The sequence below is a fragment of the Thermobia domestica genome, chromosome 18, assembly GCF_964235325.1.
Source record: "Thermobia domestica chromosome 18, izTheDome1.hap1.1, whole genome shotgun sequence".
Taxonomy (NCBI): Eukaryota; Metazoa; Arthropoda; class Insecta; order Zygentoma; family Lepismatidae; genus Thermobia; species Thermobia domestica.
Genome location: NC_137471.1, coordinates 47878338 through 47895563, shown reverse-complemented (window position 1 = coordinate 47895563; position 17226 = coordinate 47878338). Strand labels below are relative to the sequence as shown.

The 17226-nt window shown below is 35.9% G+C and overlaps 1 protein-coding gene across 3 annotated transcripts in view; it reads left to right on the top strand.

Moving 5' to 3' along the window:
- Positions 1-17226, top strand: part of LOC145675602 (CYFIP-related Rac1 interactor B) — a 294387-nt gene that overhangs the window by 253687 nt on the left and 23474 nt on the right. For all 3 annotated transcript variants that reach the window (XM_081746138.1, XM_081746136.1, XM_081746137.1), the window contains exons 3-5: positions 5478-5599; positions 8874-8976; positions 12015-12151. In XM_081746138.1, the coding sequence (XP_081602264.1) occupies positions 5478-5599; positions 8874-8976; positions 12015-12151 (362 nt within the window). The remainder of the gene's footprint in view (positions 1-5477; positions 5600-8873; positions 8977-12014; positions 12152-17226) is intronic.

Sequence of the window (17226 nt, the reverse complement as noted above, 5' to 3'; positions counted from 1 at the left end):
TTATACCAAATTTATTATAATACAAGGTGGTTACAATTAAAGTGCCGCTATTTACGGCGGTCCAGCGTGGGCTGTAATCAACGTATTACATTGAAATTTGGTAAATACAGTAGAGCATCGATTATCCGAACGTCGGTCAACCGAACGACCGCTTAACCGAACTGTGTACTCGCTCGCTTAAAGGATTTTTTTAAACGTTAATTTTGTGTACTGTGTGTATTGTTCATGCAAAATGCGCATGTAATATGTACATATTTTTGTTTAATAAACTGTACCACGTACTATATATTCCTACTAAAGTTGCCTTTGTACGTTACTTTGTAATACTTAAAGAGATGCCTGTTTTTATGAATAAGTTTACTGTACAGTACTTCTTTTTGGCAAATAAACATGTACAGTTCGATTATCCGAACAAACCAGTTTTCCGAACATCCATGTCCCCCAATTACTTCGGATAATCGACGCTCTACTGTATGTTAATGGGACGAAGCGGAAATGAGTTACACTGGAAAAATATTAGTTCCACCATCATGGAAAATGTGGCGCTGTACAGATAATACACGCGTGGAAATGGTCCTGAATGTATGGATAAGACGATTATCTAGGTCGAAGAGGTCAAACATGTGAGATAAATGTAATGCAAGCAAGGTGAAGGGCAGGTGATTGTAAAAATGGTGCAAAGGGAACAACTTTAGGAACAATGTGAAGATAACAAAAGGCTAAACTTTATTTCCATTTAATGGTAACAAAAGATGCAATGGTAATAATTTTACTACATTTGCAGTTACAGTGACCAGTTTACATAACATGCTCCGTATGGCCACCAGAAACATCGACATGTTGCATTCGCAAAATAGCGTGCGCAACAGTTGCTCACAGCAGTTCCTGCGGAATTGTTGCGACATGTCGTCTTATGCTGTTCTTGAGTTCCGCTAGCGAGTGAACATTTTCTTGGTAGACCCCGAACTTTCAGATATCCCCACAGCCAGAAGTCACATAGATCTAGATCGGGGAAGCTTGCTGGCCACACACCCGAAAGGCTCGGGAGATGATGCGTTCAGCAGTGAAAGCTTTACGAAGAAGATTTTCTACGTGACGAACGTGACCCCGTATTGCGTGAAAATAGTCGTCTGCAAACAGTTTCGTGCATGTAACGTAGGAATCACATGTCGCACTAAATGGTCTCTATAACGTGCCGATTGTGACGGTACAGGTAGCAAATCCTTGGGGGTGTCATCTTTTCAAAGAAAAAACAGGTCAATATTGAATGTTTCTTTGAATGCACACCAGACAGTCATGTACACAGAGTATAATGGTTGTTCCTACTCAACGTATTTAATCCCGAGCCCCATGCCCGACAGTTTTGCGTGTTCACTGCCCCTTCTAGTGTAAAATGCGCCTTATTAGCCACAACAGCCTCATTAGTCGTTTTCCTCTTCCTGGAACCAAACGCAACTCACCCATTGTCTCGAATTTCAGTACCATCTTCTTTAAGCCATTCCTTGATACCGATCCTCTTCTCATTCCTTTCAGACGTCGATATTCTCTCAATACTGGACTGTCAATGCTTTCATTCTGATAGACCAAGTTTACTAACAGTGTGCAGTCTCTTATCAATAGCCAAGCTTCTCCTCACGTGATCGTGTGAATGAAGTGTAAGATCGCAGGTGTTACGGCCTGTACAGCGCAACATTTCCCCCGATGGCGTAAAGTACAACTAACTCGCTTCCGCATAGTCTCGTTAGCATATTTACTAAATTTCAATGTAATACGTTGATTACAGCAGGCGCTGAAGGCTGTGAATAGCGGCACTTTAATTGTAACCCCCGGTACTATACAGAAAACCAGTACTATAACTAACACTCGACAAGGTGTGTGAAATCATAAGTGCTTATATAAAGGAGAAAAGTAACATTTTTAGAAAGTAATACAAGTTTTAGATATGAAAAAGCAAGTGAAAGGAATTTTTGGGATAACAAAGATGGGTATTACCGGTCACACCGGACCGCACAACGTGAATGATTTATTTTTTATTTATATATAACAAAATAATACCATATATTCCAGTTGAAAAAAAAAAAAAAAACTTTTCATCAAAAGGAACAATAACAAAAACAGAATTCTGAATACATATTAATCTGATTCTTTGCGAACCGTGTTAATTGTAGACACATGAGTATCTGTTGCAATTACTACACGTTTGTTGGCACAAGTGGTAGAGACAATGTATCGCTTACTTTTAGCTTTTTGGTTACAGAAGTCGATAACTTTAATAAAGATTTCCCTTCCTTTACTACCCTTTTATAAAGATTTCTTCCCCATGTTCTTGCAAAGAGTCGTAGTCGTAACGTACGTTACGACAAAAAAAAAAAAAAAAAAAAAAAAAAAAAAAAAAAAAAAAAAAAAAAAAAAAACAGTAATAATAAAAACAGAGCAAATAAAACACAAACTACAACAGCAATTCTGCAACCGACACACCCCAAGTACTAATATGTTGAACTGACAACTTACTGCGACAGTAAACTAAATTTTTAGTAGAGTATTCATCTCAAAAGCTTTCGAAGAGCCTAACCATTCTCTTCAAGCTTGCCATTGTTGAAAATCATTAGCTGGCAACCCTTGATACCCCATTCCTCCCACATGGAAAGGCCAAGCATAAACCATTTTTCACACGCAGATTCTGAAAACAGAGTCGCCCTCTTTATCCCGTCACCCCGTCTGTACGGAGTTTTCTCGTGGCGCGCGGGCTGTACACTTGTTTCCATTGCATGTGCTGGAAGGTTCAGGCCTGGTTTGAATTGGAGGTCCGCACAGACATGGCTGTAAATTTAAAAGCGAACAGCTATATGTCTTGAGTCTTTTTGTTTTGTTCATAAGAACGAGAGAAGTTTATTATAAATTTTACTCATTTCCATTCGGTTTTTCGACAATGTGTTTCATGTTCTGTTTTTGCCCTCTATTTAATTTTTCTAAAATGAAAATTAAGTCACATGTTTTCAGTGTTACGTCTCAGGGCTATCCCGACTAGGCTAAAGGAAACTGTGATGATGAGAAACGAATGAAATGGTGGAATGAAGAAAGTGGGAGGAAACGGGAGAACGTTTTTCATGTAATGATTTGTGTTTTATACATTGTTAGTTATAAACCAATAAGTATGCGAGTTCATTAATTTCGTTGTTCTTCGTACATTGAGCAACCGAGGATGAGAACAAGAGCAGCTCTCGAAATTATATCTCTGGGATAAATACATGGAACTGTGAGTTACATAGTTTATTTAAAGAAGTTACCCAAAATACACGACATGCAATATTGTTCCAGGATCAGTGATATCTGGAGCTCCAAACGACGCATCTTTCCGGGGTAGGACTTTATTTCCCTCTCATAGATATTTACACAAGTATTCCGGAATAGAAATGAATATAATACAGGTTTAGCAAAGTACAGAGTCTCGGGAATCTAGGGATGATACGTCTTGGAATTAAGAGGCCTCATCCCGGCGAAATTAAAATACCGCTAATTTTACAGTAATTTTGTGATATCTTCAGATAGATAAAAGATAATCGAATTGGGGAACAAGAGCACCCTAGACAATATCATTTTACATGGGATACAGTTATCACGATTCACTTATCTGTTTTCGATTCCGAGCCAGTTTGAAAATCGGCATTTATTTTCGCGTTTCTAAACGGCTGAAAACTGAAAGCCACTAGATGACTTGTGATAACGGTACCTCACGCAAAATAATATTATCTAGGGCGCTTTGTTCCACATTTCAATTATCTTTTATCTATTTGAAGATATCACAGAATTACTGTAAAATTAGCGGAATTTTAATTTCGCCGGGATGAGGCCTCTTAACATGGAACTTGAACATTTTATTTAAAAATACATTCTTATCAGTTTATTCTTTAAACATTCCTACTTAACGAGATATTCATTTTAATTTAATCTGTATGGGAATACCAGAAACTTGTGAACAGTGCTATAATCTTTTGCAGGAACTGCGTGATTCGTAAGTTTTTTTTCTTTCCCTTTTATAAAAGTAATCGTGAAAACGAATTTGACAGGTTACGCAAGGGCATATTTTTAATGTACTAGAATTATCCTCGTAGTTTGGTCCTATCAAATTCTCCATAGATCAGCTTCTAACGAACTGAGCAGCTTAAGCACTAGCGAACTAAGCTGTCTCAATTTTCCTAGTTAAAAGGCTTTGGTTGATATGAGGAAAAATTTGCTGAGGCTAAATTACAAGGGTACTTAAAAAGATAGTAGGATATTCTTTGATGTGTGTATTTTCTTTGTTGGTGTTTAGTTTTTCGTTCATGCTGATTCACAGTTTAAAAGCCATGCCATTCATAATATTTCTAAATACTGTGGTTTATGCTTAAGGTTTGTACGTAAAATTTTAATTGGATGCGCATTACGAGAGGTTTTTTAATGACTTAAACATATTTTTTTAAAATATATTTTAGATAGACATTAATTAAACGTGGTAATTTTAGGCATGAATAAAAAGATATAAGCTTTAATGTGTGATTGATTTAAATAAATTTTTTGAGTAGTTGTTATTAGTGTTTGAGAATTGTTTGATGTTTTGAGTCATTCTTGGCAGTTGACAGTTTTTGAACAAATACCTGCGTTTTTTTTTTTTTTTAAATTGAAGTTATTGTTTAACAACAGTTACTTGAAGTTTAATTTTAGCACAAGCACCAAATATCGTGGAGATTTAGAGAGAAGTTTGTTATTTGATGAAATAGGTATTTTTATTTATCTATTTATTTAACATTAACCGATACAGATTATGATGTTCGGAGTTTGAAGATAAAGCGTGATTTTAAGTTCTTAAAAGTTACATTGAGATAGCTAACGATATATTACTTACTAACACACCTACTATCTCGGAAGTATTTTGAGATTATATACTATTATTTTTGCTGATGTTGTTACTTAAAGTGCACCTGGTTATAACGTAGAATTACGCCATTAAAAATGTGACCCAGAAAATCGGATTGCTGTACAAAACGGAATCTGGTTTAGACAATGAAATCGGTCAACGCAAGATTTACATAATGAGGAAGTTCATTATGTAAGTGAAACTGTCTTCATCACATAAAACAAATTCACAGACAAAATAAAATTACATAATAATTTTTAACATTTTTTAAAAGATTTCTGACATGAAATTGATATGTAAAGGATTTTTTTTTTGTTTATCTTTTTTGATAATTAATATTAAATTTGAAATTGAGGCACAACAGAAATTAAAACTGTATAATTTCCCGGTTGCAATACTTTTCTGTCTCTTGCAAATAGTAATTTTGATAATTAGAGTAAATGTGATTATTATAACTGTTCAGGTTTCAGTAGTTTCGAAAATACATCTGTTTTTAAATTTGGCTTAATAGCGTTCTAACAATCATTATTTATGTTTATGATTGTATGTTAAATTGAGAGTAATATGTACTTTGCTTTTCTAGATGCTCAGCCTACAGAATCGGAACAAGAAACATTTGAAGAGGTCCAACAAGTTTTAGAGAGATCCGAGTCCATTCTAGAAGAAATTCAACAGTACAAAGGCGCAGGGAAAGAGATTAGAGAAGTATGTATGGATGTTTTTAAACAATCACACCGACAAACTTTCTTCAAAATTTTCATTACACAACAAAGAAACCCAGTCTTTGCACTTGTGCTTCGGTAGACAGTGTGTTGAAATCTTACCATAATAGCAATATTTTGTGTGTGGGAACGCTAATTCCTAATAGTTAATAATCGCCGCTCCGCTCCGTTCACTGGAAAATTTTGTTCTACAAAACGTCAAATTTATCACCAATAATGTCTATGGTCGGCTTTAGACGCTACCAAATCGCAAGCAAAGCATGCTTCTCTCGCATGCATGAAAATTCGGCCTAATTTGCACCCAAATTTGCCATTGAGAATATTAAGAAATTTTATGGTCTGATAAAGTAAAGGTCACGAAACAGTCACGAAATTTCATTTGGGAGTTTTAGTAGACACCCTGGAGTAGGTGTATCAATACAAAATAACGTATATTCTGTCTTTTGGACAAGATAGACTCTTAATATCTTCAAAAATAATATTTTACAAGCGACGTTATATTCCTCAGTGTATGTTTACTCTATAAAGACCTTAATCATTATAAATACAGCATTTTCTGAGCTGGCAACGTTCAACTCAAACTGGTTTAGGATCGAAATAAAATAATTTTTACTGTAAACTTTTCTCAGATAATGACAACATCATACAGATATATATGAGCGGATGTTACGGTGGCTCAGGGGTAGAGCGCTTAGCTCTGGTGGGATGGGATATTGGTTCGATCCCCGGCCAAGTAAGTTTGTGCTGAACAGCATCGTGTCCGTGGGTTTTCTCGGGTGCTCCTGTTTCCTCCCACATTATCACTCCACCGATTCTTCCTTCATCATCATTCACGTGCCTTAATCGTCCGTCTCCCTTAGCCTAAAGAGCATAATTAAGGGACGTTATACTGAAATATTTCATTTCATTTATATATATATTTATTCCAGCATAACGCCTGGATCAGTTTCAACCAAACTTGATACACACAAGTTACAGTCTGGAAATAAATCCTGTGGAAGTAAGTGTGGGCGCGCGTAGCATAGTAGCTAATGCTCTCTCCTTTGGTACGAGCGGTTCTGGGTTTTTATTCCCGCTGTGGACACCCTGTCGGAAAGTTGTAATACGGGATTCCTACTGGTCAGGGGAAATGGTGCAGGTCAGGGAAACTCAGGGAAAAAGACTGGAAATGAGGGAAATTTTATAAAATCAGGGAAACCCAGGGGAAAAGACTGGAAATCAGGGAAATTTTATAAAATATATTTTTTCTAACATTAATTGTACATCAATTTCAGCATAGGCAACCATAAATGATTACAGTATGGGACGTTGCTCAGATTTTTTGGGAGGTAAGTGGATTGTACGTTGATTACTATTTGTCTCTATATAATAAATGTCCTCATACATAAATATTCACGTTATTTATTCTTTATTTATATATCGGTCATCCGACACCTGTCATGAACATCAGGGAATTTCCTGCCAAAGGTCAGGGAGAAGTCAGCGAAATAGATTTCTCCAGATCAGTAGGAACCCTGTAATAGCTTTCTTCAGGCCAGCTATTCTGAATGAGGTTTTTCTGTGTTTTCGTTATTCACACTAGACAAATGCCGCGATAACACCTAACATAATGGTCCCAAGAAGATTCCTTCCTTCCCCATTGTTCTCTTCCTGCTCCATTTCCCGGGCGGTGTGATCACGGACGGACGTCATCCCTCACATGATAGGCTAACATAGCCATAGATGCCGAAAGCCTAGAAATCTCATTCCTAATCCTGCAAGTACAAGACATCCCTAGCAACCCTAGAGCTGTGAGTGGAAAGGGATGAATGTAAAAATAATCGAAAACGTTCGATATTAGTATCGAAGCCATAGTTTTCGGGGTCGCTGAGATGAATAGCGACAAAACCAATATCGTTCAAGTTCAAATTCAGCCCAATTGCCTTGATGGGTGACAATAAAATGTCCCAAATGACCAAGGTTATGTCGAATTCATAGTTCCTCAGGATCGGGGAATAATCCGTTTGAAATTACTTTTCGAACATAGTGATTATCCAGCTTAAGCTGGATGTTTATCATGCCACTTTGATTAAAGGGCATATTCTAGGGGAATGGGAGGGGGGTGGCTCAGTGGTAGAGCATTCACCTCTGGTGCAATGGGGTCTTTGGTTCGATCCCAGCTCGCGCCAAGTAAACTTTGCGGTGAACAAACACGTGTGCGTGGGTTTTCTCGGGGTTCTTCCGTTTCCTCCCACTTTCTTCGTTCCACCGTTTCTTTCATTTCTCATCATCACCATCTCCTTTAGCTTAGCCGGTATAATCGTGGGACGTAAAACTTCAAGATTTCATTTTATTTTCTAATAGATGTTTCATCAAAATTTGTGCCAAAAAATCTAGAGTATCTTACGGAATTTTATTATTACGCTTTCATTGAAATGCATATCCTAAGGAGGAAAGGAACTCAGTTATTTTCTATAAGCCTATTCCCCTCGTGCAAAGAACGGACATTTCAGTTCGTTACAGCTAAAATACGTAAGGAACGCTTGCTTTTATTTTCAGCACTCACCTCTATGTTCCCTATTGACGGATTATTTGTGTATTATGATCTGTGATATATTTCGAATTTTCCTCCTCTTCAGAGAACGACATAGACATCAGTAGTTCATGGGCCGAAAATGGTACGGTGCTTTTTATTATTATTGTTGGTCAAGCGAGAGCAGACAAAAAAGAACTAAACCGGTACATTGGTTCATTAGTAATGCGCTCACTTCTTGTGCAAGAGGTCCCTGCCTCTATATCATGCCATATGATATATACTAAGCATATTTTGAATTTAACGTCCCACAAATGATTATGAAATTGATGGAATGAGAATGTGGAATGAAACGGGAGCACCCACAGATATGATATTGTCTACCGCTATCTATAATAACAGCACATGTTTTCGTTCGAATCAGGAATCTCGTTCACTAGAAATGAGGTATCTACCACTGGGGCATCGTGCTCCTCACTATATACGAGTACATAGTTTGTGTATGAAATATGCTCTTTTTCGATGACCCTAAAACGAGTTGTAACATCCTTTCGAAGGAGTACATTTTCTAACATTGTTCCATTGTTTGTTTAGTACTTTTCTCGGCATCTATGTTCACAAGAAGTGTGGATTTTAGAATAAGTTAAATGTTGATATTAAAATTGCTGTATCAAGGCATTGTTTTGTGAAAAATACAGCTAAATATTGCAGAAAGTTAATTTATTTCTTGTGTGTTCTGTTTCAGGCCATATCAAATCCTACAGAAGATTACCAAGATAGAGCGTGGCAGGCTGTGATTCCTCTAGTCAGCAAATTAAAACGATTTTATGAATTTTCAACTGAACTAGGTAAGGATTCTTAAAGTAATTAAAAAGGTGCATAAAGTACGACTGTCCCGGGAATTGAACTTATTTAAATGAAAAATTAAATACGAAATTTCCTGCCTCTAACGTTAAAGAATTTAGAGGTATGGTCATTCTGTTATAATAGTTATAACCCTACCCTTTTCTCTTAACGCCTTCTAGGGGAAACACAGGGTGGCGTGGAGTCGACTGACACATTTCAAAGGTGAATATTGCGCAGGCGCGATAGCTTGGAGTGGGTTGCTGCTGGTGGATGGAAAGCGAATAGGATGCTATTTCGTAAGAACACTGCAACAGTTACAATGGACCTTTAGCATATATCAGGTAACAATGAAATGTCTCAACAATCGCTACACTTTAATGACTGATTTCATTTCGTAATAAGTGCCAACACAGAAAACACATTGCTCAACGCTCCAACGATGTCCGTGGTAACTGTTATGGTATTCCTATAAAATGATGTCCTATTCTCATCCAATCTTCCAGCCGTAATCCACTTCAAGCTGTGTAGCCTGTGCAATATTCAATTTCAAAATGTGTCAGTGGACCCCGCGCCACCCTGTATCAAATAACAGTAAAATACCTATCTAATTATTTTAAATGGGAAAGCCCTGTACTAAATTTCTTGTCTCTACCCTCCAGAGATTTGGAGATTCAGACATTTTACTATAATAATTGCCACCCGTATTTCTCCCCCTTCCTCATCGAATTTCCAAAACTCCTTCCGTACCAAGAGTTTTAAGGTGAGCTAGTGAAATCGCGAGAATCTTTCGTGATTTGCTAAAAGTATATTTACTGAGAACTAAGGGAAGTGGCCGTTCTTTGCACGGGAAGAATTATAACTAACTGTAGCCTATGAAATCCGTAAGTTAATGCCGCGTTCACAAAAGCTCTCCATTAACTTCTGTCCTTAGCCAACTGAATCCAGTTTCTACTTTGTACTCCTATTTCTGCGAGATTCATTTTAATATTGTGCTCCCATCTGCACTTAGGTCTTCCTAATGGCCGTTTTCCAATTGGATTTCCAGTTAAAACTTTGAACGCATTCCTACTTTCTTCCATTCTGGCTACATAACAGCCCACTTGAGCCTTCTAGACTTGATGACCGTAACAGTGTTTGATAAACGGTATAAATTATTCAATTCCTCCTCATAAAATTTCCGCCATTTCGATTATAGATTAGAATGTTCTCAAATACTTTCAGTCTGCGTTCTTCTCTCAGATTAAACGACTATGTTTCGCAACCATACAGCAAACAGGCATGATTATCGTTTTATACATTTTAAGCTTCAAATTCCTCGACAGAATTCGCGACGACAAAAGATTTTGAATTGAATAATAACACGAATTTCCTGATTTTTTTAGTCTGTATTTAATTTCTATCTTTGATAATAAAGAAATGTATGAAATATATAACGACAAGAATGCTGCTTATATTAATTATCGGGTCAAGCCACCTGCAGCACAGCTGAGTAGTTTGTGTTGCCTTCCTTATAAGCACTATGGTTCACTGTTCATATAAAGTTTGACCGCCCCCACAATTCCTCCATCGAGACGAAAATAAAGAAAACGACTTCGTACGCGATTAGATTGGTCAAAATATATCTGTATACAGAATTTGGTGGCTTTAGATGGTTCTCTCTATAATCTGATGACACATGCACACACATTATTTTATTTGTTGGTATAAATACGGTGTGGAGATTTGAAAAATAAGTTAAACTCACGATATACTTTAGAGCAGTGGTTTTGAGGGTGTGATCCGCGTCACATTTTCCCACTTTAGTTTTTAATATAAAATGATCTGTTAAGTTATGTAGTTGTGTAAAGCTTTCTACCACTTCATTATCAAATGATCTTGTTTTATTGCTGCTACCCGTTTGAAATGAAAAATGGTATGTGAATTTTGGTTTACACACACTATATGATCATTTATGGTATTAATTATTTTCGCTGTATTTCAAAATAATGCATATTGAAAATTGAAAGTGCGGGAGGCAAAAATTTCCTTATTTCTTTCCGCTAATTACAACCTTAGTAATCATTCTTAAGTTTGTAAAACTGTGTAACATAGATTATATATATAATGAATTTACAGAAAACAGTTACGAACACCATCAGATTGAGAGGAAGAAGTAGGAAGGTAGAGATCAGGAAAATTTCTGTGAAGCTACCTTTGTTGCAAATTGGAATCATATCATCTGATGAAGAGGTTAGCGAAATTACGTATAGTGTGTATCTTCCTTGGTGTACGTGGTTCTGGTTTCACTATTTCCTGCTAAGTATTTTATTTTCCACTCCACTTCGGGATTCTTTAGTTCTAACCACATATAGTGAAACCTCTCAGTAACGGACGTCGTTGGTAATTCTTCGTATATATAGTGTACATTAAATGCATTGACTTAAATGTAAATGCCGAAATACCATGTACTGTACTGAGTGTACGAATACTGGGCAAAATGAAGGAGAAATGCGCCTCTGCAGAGGATCAAAAGTATCGCTGGGGATGTGTGTATGTGGGAGTGTACTGCAAAATATAATTCGTGTATGATAATTTTCCCTATAAAAGTCCGTCAATTTGCTTATAATATTATATTAAAAGTAAAAGAAGCCCGATAAGAACGTTGTTGATAAATACTGCAATTGTAGGAAGAGCTGACCAATAACGAAGTTTTATGAATTTTTTGTGAGGAGAGGGAGGGAAGCCTGTAATAGCTTGTGATAGAAATGTATTTGTAGCTGCGGGATCACTTGAAGGTTTATTTTAAAATTGCAGGAAATATTTTCTGTGCTAAATACATATGCACTGACAATAATTTCTACTGATACGTGGAGGTGAGAAAAGACTGTATATGTTCCTAGCTGACAGTGTCCGTAAAAGGAAGATTCTCTCCCATAATAATCATACATTGTTGCCGGGACAACAAAGTTTATCCATATTATGGAGGTGTCCCTTAATAGAGTATATTGTTATTGTTTTATGATTTTCAAGAGGTTTATTTGTTATTTCGTTTCTATTACAGAGGCCGTTGTACCAAAGATCCTCTTTCAGCTGTGTTCCGGCCCGATGACACCAACACAGCATTTAGAAACGCAACAAGCACTGGTTAAACAGTTCGCAGAAATATTGGAATTCGTGTTGAAATTTGATGAGTACAAGGTAAGTTGATTGATTAGGTAAAATTAGTGTTTTAAAAATGCAAATTGTGAGATGTTAGGACTTCATCAAAATGAGGTCTAGTAGTACGAAGGGTAGTGGTATGATAATGCTTATTTTAGGTTTGGAATTAAGTAGAACTTAAATAAAAGCAAAATCTGGCCAAAAACAAACATTTATTATCATTACTCTGTGTTACTGTTTCGGTGGTATATCATTGCCTTCAACAGATACATTATTTCTATCTGAAAACTGTGTGTGATGAAGGCATTGGTACTGCCAAAACTGTAACATAGATTAATAGTACAGTTGGACCTCGATAACTCGAATCCCTTGATATCTCATTTTCTTTTTCACATTCCCTTGAACTCTCCGTAACACTCAATGCTAAAATAAGCTCTATAAGTAGAATGTTTAAAAATTAAAATCTTGATAAGTCTAATTTTAAGAGTTTCATAATCATGTTTAAAAACTTAGGTTCCTTGAGTCTCTACAAATCAAAGTTCAAGGAATATGTCAAACTTTATCTTGATACTTTGTGGGTCTTATAGCTCCTGAACGCTTGTCCCTCTGCCCCTCATATTTCCCAGTTTTTCTACTATCGACCTCAGCTTTTCGGAAATATATGCGTTTCCAGCAAACCGGTATCAAAGGAGAGAAAGTTTACTTGTGAGACGAGACGTCAATTATATGATACCTTTTCAAGACGAGACAGTCTCATTTCTTGTCTTGTAGACAATTTTTATGCCTAATAGAGTTGGACCTCGATACCTCGAACCTTGATAACTCGAATTTCGTGGTAACTCGATTATTTCACATTCCTTTAAACTCCACTTAACATTCAATCTTAAAATAACCTCTAACCTCTCTATAACTCTTAAAAATTACAACCTCAATAATTCGAATTCATAATCATATTCAAAACCACGCAGGGCCGGCGCTAGAAGTTTTGCCGCCCTGGGCGGTACTTTCACATGCCGCCCCTTTATTATTTTCTTTCTCAAATTTTGCCGCCCCTGTATTCTTTTCTTTTTCAAATTTTGCCGCCCTGGGCAGTGGCACGGCTCGACCCCCCCCCCCCTTGCGCCGGCCCTGAAACCACGGTAACCCCAACTTTCGTATCTCCGAACCTCTACGAGTCGAAGTTTACCTCTATAATTCGAATTTCTCTTGATGTGACCTCGATAACTGGAAGCTATACCTCTATGTTTTACGTAATTGTCATTGTTGTTAGTCTTGTCATTGTTACTAATGTGTACTGTAATTATGTTTTACTCATGTCTAGACATGAAAGCCCCCCCATCCCCTTCCAAACATGTACACAGTGTTTTATTTTTACTAATCTTATTTAATTTAAGAAACTTTCACAACTTCGAGTTATAAAGGTCGAATGAATAAAACTTCGAGTTATAGAGGTTATATAGTCACTTTTAATGAGGAACGTCGAACCTCGATATCTCGAATTTTTGTTGCAATCACCTTGATAACTTTAATCTTGATTAGTTAAAGAACTCGATAACTCCGATTTTTGTCTATTTCCTTCAGCTTCGAGTTATCGAGGTCCTACTATAATAAGTGTCTGCTTTGTTCAATTTTACCTTTGATAGCGAAGATATGGTTGTTCTTTCCATTCTTCTAGTAAATTATTTTAATATAAATGTAGTTAATGTGTCTGAATAAGTGAGTGTCATTTTCGTGGGTTTTGTGGATACAGTTAAAGATTTTATTTCAAACACTTATTTGGATAGTTTTAAAAATAAGTGTACCTACCCTCTGTTCATGTATTTACTTGAGGATTGTAATTAATCCATCCCTTACATTAGCACTGATTATTCTGAGAACAGAATGTTCGAAAGTACTATAGATACAAAAATATCGTACTTAATTGAGAACTTCTGTAAATTATAATGATCTTACTCGCGAAATATGTTAACAATTTTAAAAATTACGGTAAGAAATTTAAAAGAAAATTCTGTGTCTACTCCGTAGTTTAATAATAATAATAATAATAATAATACAAGGTAATATAATACTGAAAGTGACAAAAGGAAGGATTTAGGTGTAACAATTTGACAAGTCATTACACTTTATTGATCATAGATAGAATATATGTAATGAAGCAAGAAAAATAATTGGTTACTTGTTTAATTAATGCCTTTTGTCAGTCAGATACTTATGTATTTTTATATAAATTACTGGTAAGATCAAAATAGAATAATACATCGGCGATTCGGAAAGCCTAACAAATACTCTCGTAAAGAAACTTGAAATAGTCCAAAAGTGTTTTCTTAGAATACTTTCTTTTAAGTTAGGACTGGATTATTACTCCTGCACTTATGAAAGCATATTTGTTAATGGGAACCACTAGCTGACAGGAGAAAATTAATTGACTCTGTATTGGTAGAAAATATACTTGACAACCGATGTAACTTAGGCTATATTTAAAAAAAAAAAATTGTGGATATTAAAGTTCCAATATGGTACAGTCCGTAGCAAGAAACCTGCAACATGAGCATGTAAGTTTATTGTGAAACTATGCCTAACAGCGCAGGGAATCAACATACCGTCTAAGTGGCACGAATCACGCCAGGAGAAACCTTGGCGTCTTCCCCTGCACAGTTATTTTTGAGCAAAAGACTTCGTCGTTTCACAAACTTACATGCTTATGTTGCAGGTTTTTTGCTGCAGACTGTACAAGGGGAAAAATAAATATTGCAGCCACATAATAGGGAACATTTTAACCTCTACAGACTTTTAACAAGCTATAGTAGATGCTTAAAATGTGATTTTATTTTAGAATTTTTAATACAACTTAGTAGTTGTTTTTATCTTTTAATTTTTGACGTCTCAGTGTTTTACGAATGGGCATAGACTACACTGTCAGTGTTTATCTTATTATTAATTCATGTTAAAAAGTTAATCATTATTGTTGGAATATTAGAATGGTACAAAGTGCTTAAGAATGTGACACTGACTGTTACTAGGTAAATTAGAGATAACCTGTGCGAATGGAATGCATATTTGATACAGTTTTGAAGATGGTTTGATCTTGTGATTCAAGATTACTCAGAAGATTATAACTGTTAGAAATACGATTAATATTGGAATGATATGCTAAGATAGTGAATTTATGAATGATATAGAGTTGAGAGATTCAGAAGATAGTCAAGGTATAGATTGAGAATAGAGATTAAACCAGATATTGTCTTTTGTGGTTATTGAAGAGTTTTGGTAGTGCCACGATAGTCATACACTTTTTGTAACGCAGAAGATCAAAGAACGATCTTCCTGTCTCTCTCTCTCTCTCTCTCTCTCTCTCTTTTTTTTTTTTTTTTTTTTTTTTTTTTTTTTTTTTATAGAATCAAATAGATTAACAATTATTAATCTCTTTTGTTATATTATAGTGTTAAAGTAATGTTGTGGAGTATGACAAAGTGTTGTATTTTTGCTGCATTTCAGCTGTTCTCAGCACGTAAAAATGTTTATTATTATTAGTACTAAGAGTATCGTTAAACTAGTATAGCACTGTAATATACAAAGTTACAAACTGCATTTGTCCCCAATACCAGTATAAAGTATAAAATTAATCGTGCCGTACATAAGTGTCATAGCAAAATTTCATAGTGTCAGAATTGAGTCATATAAAATTAAATAAAAGCATAAAATATCTATAATCATTAGGATTAGATTTGTCTAATCTTTATAGGGTGTTCAGAAAGTAACTATGAAGTGCCATGTTGTGGTGTGCTGAGTGATGACTGATATGATTGTCAATTGGTAATACATTTTCCATTGTTTAACATATTTGAACCCGACCCGACTTGACTCCATCGGATTACTTTCTATGGGGTACGTTGAAGAGAAAGGCCTATGAAGGCAATGGAAAATAAAATTCGGCAAGTTATGAACTGCACACTTACTTTCTGAACACCCTTTATAACTATATCTATGTAATGTATAAAAAGGAATCAAGTATAAATTGTTAGTTAGAATAGTCTAACAGCAAAAATAATAATACATGTTTAGCATACCCATTAAACCCGTTACTACCTTTTTAGCACATATCTTTTCACGAATCTAACACTCATTATGGAACTAACATTCCGTTGATTATCTTCTAACGTAGTTTTCTTGAAAGTTATGTGCTGAAGAAGGCAAAAACTTCTTCCTGAAACGTTCACTTGTAGATAATGTTGGTTGCTTTTGAGGTAATTTGTTTTTCATTATTACTTACTAAGTGTATGGAACGCATTGTAATACTCAAAATACTCACCTAGTAATGTTCCTCATGAATCTTTTCTCTTCTCCAATATTTTGAATGAAATACTCGGTCACTCAGTTTCAGGGAAACACAATGGCTTAAGTCCTTTATATAGTGCGAAGTCCTTTATATAGTCCTTTATTTTTTCACATTTGTGAGTGTGTCTCTTAACAATCGTAATTATGAATATGGCGTGATTTTATCGATAATTATGGGCGCATACCTTACCCAGTAGTCACACATCGATTGCAATTAGACGACACGCTCCCTACTCAATGCTATGCCCATCCCAAATCGGGGAGTTCTTCCTGCCACAACCTGTGTAAAAACGTGGCTTATTGCATTGTGTCGACTTAGCGCAAAACGGAAGCCTGAAGTCTGCTTCTTGTATTTGATATACGAATGAAAACAAAGAATTTGATGTGTCTTATAGAGATTCTTATCAATTTAGTGGGAACTGCAGGAAAAAAAGTACCACGTTACCAGATTAAAGTGGCGTTGGATCACTATTCGTCCCCAGAATAGTTCTGATGTGACGTGGAATGCAGTCATAAATGTCATAAGCAAGTGTGATAATGAACTATTCCTTCAGTCAGTGACTCATTCAGTTTCATGAGAGAGGATAAAGAAGAAAATGTGCACCGGATTCGTGTCTCCAAAAGGATTATAGATGTTGAATTATTTTCAGATCCTTGAATATGGGGAAGGGGCAGGGAAGATGTTAAACTTCATTCTAATTTTTGTCACACCACACCGCAGCAGTAACACCTACGTGAATGAACGCGTTATCATCCTAGAATAAGGCGTCATTGCTCGG